The sequence below is a fragment of the Mobula birostris genome, chromosome 1 (assembly GCF_030028105.1).
Source record: "Mobula birostris isolate sMobBir1 chromosome 1, sMobBir1.hap1, whole genome shotgun sequence".
NCBI lineage: Eukaryota > Metazoa > Chordata > Chondrichthyes > Myliobatiformes > Myliobatidae > Mobula > Mobula birostris.
Genome location: NC_092370.1, coordinates 141407574 through 141412977, shown reverse-complemented (window position 1 = coordinate 141412977; position 5404 = coordinate 141407574). Strand labels below are relative to the sequence as shown.

General features: G+C 39.2%; 1 protein-coding gene across 1 annotated transcript in view; it reads right to left on the bottom strand.

Annotated features, from left to right (window-relative positions):
- Nucleotides 1–1732: 1732 nt before the first annotated feature.
- LOC140206520 (collagen triple helix repeat-containing protein 1-like) overlaps nucleotides 1733–5404 on the bottom strand; it is a 37474-nt gene continuing 33802 nt past the window's right edge. The window contains exons 3-4 of the mRNA XM_072274824.1: nucleotides 4499–4715; nucleotides 1733–1936 (exon numbers count right to left, since the gene is read on the bottom strand). Of these exons, the coding sequence (XP_072130925.1) occupies nucleotides 1791–1936; nucleotides 4499–4715 (363 nt within the window). The 3' untranslated portion in view covers nucleotides 1733–1790. The remainder of the gene's footprint in view (nucleotides 1937–4498; nucleotides 4716–5404) is intronic.

The following is a 5404-nucleotide window of genomic DNA, read 5'->3' as shown; positions in this document are numbered from 1 at the left end:
ACATTTATAAGGTGTCATGTAAATTTACTTTCATGATGTCACTAAATCTACTTAGTGCTTTGAAGCTTGCTAATAGGTAGGAGAACAGAATAAAGACCTTACTTTTTTTAAGACCTGTCCAATTATCTCTTGCCAACAAATTTGATCAAAGAGTTTCAATAATGTGTTGAACTGATGGCTTCCATTAATCCATCATGAGTGCTGCTCCATTTCCTGCAATATGATATGTACAGTTACATTTAAGCTTCGTTGTAGGTTTCAGTTGATTGCCATCGAGTGAGTTAAGTATCATTTCTGGAGATGGATTTTCTTCAATAACACAACCTTTTTTGCATCATAACATTTTGAGACCTGGAGGAGAGATTCAGTTGGAATAAGTCTGAACTGTTATTTCGCTGGGATATAAAAGCAAGAGTATATTGCTGGGGCTTTATAAGGTGTTGGTCAGACCACGTCTGGAGTATTATGAGTTTTTTGGGCTGCATATCTGAGGAAGGATGAATTGGCATTGGAGAGGATCCAAAGTTGATTCACAATAATGATCCTGGTGATGAGAGGGTTAATTATATGTTGAGCTGTAGATGCCACTGGGTCTGTACTCGCCAGAGTTCAGAAAGATGAAAGAGGATCTCATTGGAACCTATTGAATATTGAAAGCCTAGATAGAGTGGGCATGGACAGGATGTTTCTGGCAATGGTGTCTAGGAGCAGAGCATAGAGTATTAGAATAAAAGGGTGTCCACTCAGAACAGGTGAGAAGGATTTGCTTTAGCCAGAGGGTGGCGAGTCTGCAGAATTATTGTCACAGGCTGTGGAAGCCAAGTCATTAGGTATATTTAAAGCAGACACTGATAAGTTCTTGATTAGTATGATGGTAAAGGTTACAGGGGAAAAAGCAGAAGAATGGGGTTGAGAACATAATCTGCCATGATCAAATGGCCTAATTCCGCACCTGTGTTTTAGGTACTTGTTATTACACTTAAGTGTTGGCGCGTGGCCAAGTGGTTAAAGCATTCGTCTAGAGATTTGAAGGTCGCTAGTTCGAGCCTTGGCTGAGGCAGTGTGTGTGTCCTTGAGCAAGGCACTTAATCACACATTGCCCTGTGATAACACAGGTGCCAAGCTGTATGGGTCCTAATGCCCTTCCCTCGGACAACATCGGTGGCGTGGAGAGGGGAGACTTTGAGCATAGGCAACTGCTGGTCTTCCATACAACCTTCCAAGGCGCAAATCCATGGTCTCATGACACTAATGGAGGCCTATAATCATAAATTACACTTCCTGCATTGTCATTAATATCTTGGATAACTGAGATTAGTTGCAACAACCTGGTTTTAACAAGGGACTTATTTAGAGATATTGAAGTCTTATTTCTTCGTAATTGTCTACAAATGCTCATATATGCAAATCATGTCAGTTTTGCAATTTTCTAACACAAAGCACAATACTTTTAAAAAAAACACAGTATAAATTTGTTCAAGTTACTTCAAATAGTAAAGTAGATAGGTGATTATTTTGAATTGGACAATACAATTTAGCCCTTCATATGTTTGCATGAAAATCAGGAGAGTGATGTAATGGATAACTGGTTCCATATTTCTAACATGCCAAGACAAGAAATAGATCTATACAATCCAAATTTCACTAAGTTCCTTAGAAATTCAGATACATGAGTGCAATGGTCTTAATTTTGATACTTTTATTGGACAACTTAAAGTTGACAATTTTTCATAATATGGTTTCTACAAAAGCAAGCTGGTTCTGATAGCTTTGCTTATGCAGAATGAAAACTATTTTGGCAATTCTTCGATGATCAGGCGTGAAACTGAGTTCCAGCCAGTGGAAGCGTCGCCTTGTGGGTACCCATCCGAACACAACCCAATCCAGAGCGAAACATCCACAAGCCCAGCGTTGATTCCTTCACATAGTCCTTCCACTGATGGGGGGAGAAAAAAAAGTAAATTGAAAATTATTAGAAAGCTGCAAACAACACAGATAACTTATTTTTAAGTAAAGATAAGGGTCAGCTTCATTCACATGTTCATCAAACCAGCAAAGATTGTGCTGAGTAGCCCAAAAGTGCCAACATAGCATGCCCACAACTCACTAACCCTAACCACATGTCTTTGAAATGTGCAAGGAAACGGGAGCACCCAGAGGAAACCCATGTAGTCCCATAGAAACTCCTTACAGGCAGTGGTGGGAATCATACCCTGACTTTAACAGCTAGTGCTAAAGCAACACATTAACTACTGTGCTCCTATGCCATGCCAAGTAGCACTCTGCTCAATTCTTTTGTAAAGAAAGTCATTATATTACAAGACATCTAAGTTTTCCAAGTAGATTTTGATGTGATTTGTTTCCCTTTTGTCTCCGCAACTCACAAGTGACATTTTGACTGAAAGAAAAGATTAAAAACTTAACTGTTTGATGTGAAAATAATGGATGGTGATTCAAACAAAGGAAAACACCTGGAGTCAGGAAACTTGCACCGGTATGACAAAAGATATATTAGTAGAAATGAGCACTGCAAATAAAGCCTGATTTTTAACTTCCACATTAGACATTTTCTTTTAATATCAATAGGTATTCTAATAAGCAGCATCTGGAAATTCAGGAGTTAGAAAGCTAGTCCAAGATATTGAAAAGAGAATAATGTAAAATTTGTGGAATTGATTTGTCAGCTGGAGCCACCAGTCATTTATTGAGATGAAATGTACTGTAGGGAAGAAAATGGTTATCAGTATAAGATGACAGTAGCCATAAGTCAAAGTAGAGGGATAATCAGGAAGATGAGTGGTTGTCCAAATTAAATGGTTCCATTTACAAACGTACTATCAGAAAATGTTTGGAATATACAGCGTGAAATTCTTACTCTTTGCAGACATCCATGAAACAGATAAAAACACCAAAGAATGAATGACAGAAAAACATAAGAACCCCAAACCCACCCCTACCCCCTCCCATGCACAAGCAGCAGCAAAGCATCAACTCTCCCCTTCGCGCCACTTGTTCTAGCAGGAAGCACCAGTGCTAACCACGCACCAAGCAAGCAATAGGATGCCCCCAAAGACCCCATGATCTGCAGTCCAACAAAAAACACAGACAAAACCCTAGCACTTCAACATGCTACGATGTGTCTTCCCCCTCCTCCCCACTTCCCCTTCCCCCCTTTCTTCTCCCCATCCCCCATTCCCCCCTTCTTCCACCCTCCCTCTCACCACCCCCCCCCCCCACTTTCCACAGCAAGAGGGAGACCAACAGATCGCTGTTTCGGTGTTACAATCTGAAGTGGCACCTACTTGAGCTCACCCGACTCAAGATCTAGTAGACCCCCTCATCCCCTACCCAAGATTAAAAGTCCAAAGTAAATTTATTATCAAAGTACATGTATGTCATCATATACAACCTTGAGATTAATTTTCTTGCAAGCATTGTCAGTGAATCCAATAACCATGATAGAATCACCCAACAGGGTGGACAGCCTATGTGCAAAAGTCAGTAGTGTCCCCCTTTTAACATGGAACCAGATGCAGCAATCCTCATTAGTCAGGTAAATATAAAATTGTTGCTTAATTTGTAGAATAGTAATGTGTATTGGTTCCTTTGGAGAACCGCTGTGCATGATGAAAACTACAGCAAGCAAAGTTAAGTTCCACCTGATTTTAATATTCTGATGGAATGCTGGCATGAAACTTAGACCTTTTAACATCGTAAACCAGCGAGTTGTTTGCTATGTCTCCCCGCTCGCTGTGAAAAATGGAGACATCTCTTTCTCCCTTATTAAGGAGAGAGAGAGCCTGGGGTATGTCAAATCCCGGGTGAACAATGTAGTCTTTGGGGTAACTGCAAGTCTGTGTCTTTACTCTTGCTTTGCTCATGCTTGAGTGCTCGATGGCAGGTGCCAATACTTTTTTTGCTGGTGGGGGGAGGGGGGTTTGTTGCTTGCCGCTTACGCGAGGGAGGGAGCAGAGCTGCGGGGGACTTTGGAGTTCTAACATTTAACTGTCATTCATTCATTCATTCTCTGTTTTCATGGATGGTTGTGAAAAAAAAGCTTTTCAGGATGTATATTGTATACATTTCTCTGACATTAAATGTACCTTTGAAATCTATTTCTCTACAGTGTTTGAACTGACCATTTCCAGCATTTTGTTTTTATTTCAGATTTACAGCCTCTGTAGTATTTTTCTTTAATTTTAAGATGCAACCTAAAATACTATTGCTTGCTTTTGGGTAGCTGTTCTTATCATTTTGGCAATGAGTGCCCTTTGTTGCCCATTTTCACCTGAATAGTTAATATTTAATGATGCAGTTTCAGCCTCGTGAGTTCTTTCCTTCTTCCTTGCTCCAGAACTTAGTAATGAACCCTGCTGAGATCAGCAAAATTGAAGGATTTCACCTTATAATGATTAATATGGGAGAAGTTTGCAGAGTATTGTTTTTGTTAAAATAATGAGCATTAGCTAATGGACTTTGAGCATATTTCAGAACAAACCTGTAGATGTCCGATGTATATTGATGGTGGAGTTGAACTCGGGACTTCCTTGGTCAAGATAAATGATGGCTTCAACTGGCAAAGGACCACTGCACTCTGCTCCATTGAAAGTAAAGTACCAGCGCTGACAGCAGGGAGTTTTGCATTTCAGGCGCAGGGAACCAATGAATAGTACTCTCAGAGCACTGTCAGACCGTATCTTGGTAAATGTGCATTCCTGAAGACACAAACAGCCGTAAAATCAACAAAGTGCCAAAGCATTATATGTGAGCTTTGATTTTATAAATCGCTTACTATTTAATGTTGGTGTACGAACAAATTTAAGGTAAAAAATCATCCATTGTCTTTAAGAGGTCCTGTCTGAACAGTGGTATTTCCTTTAATTAACTGCATTGAATGTAGTTTTACATATTTCATACTTGTAATCAAATATGCTTTTTTCATAAATAGGTCTGACTTATCAGTAATATCACCATACTTATTAGATGCTGAAATAGGTTTCTCATCCCCATAGTTGCATGTACTAATATAAGTTTATTTTGCAAAATACAATGTTTGCTGCCTTCTGTATGCCACAGTGGCTTCAATGAATAATTATACTAAAATCCCAAGAATTAAAACACCACCCTGGAATGCAGATCTTAAAATAAATCGTTACTAAAATTGCCATCTTTTATTTAACTGCCTCTGCTGAATTAAATGCCTAAATGAAAGACTTTGGAAAATAATTTGATGTGGAATAGCAATTTAATGGGTTAAAATGAGCTAATTTAGTCTGTTTCACCAGAATTTTAAAGCATACAGCACATATAATGAACTGGATTATCAACATCAAAAATATGATAATGTTTAACCTCCACAACACCAACATCCTCAGAACCACCACTGCCCATAATTGCAGCCAGG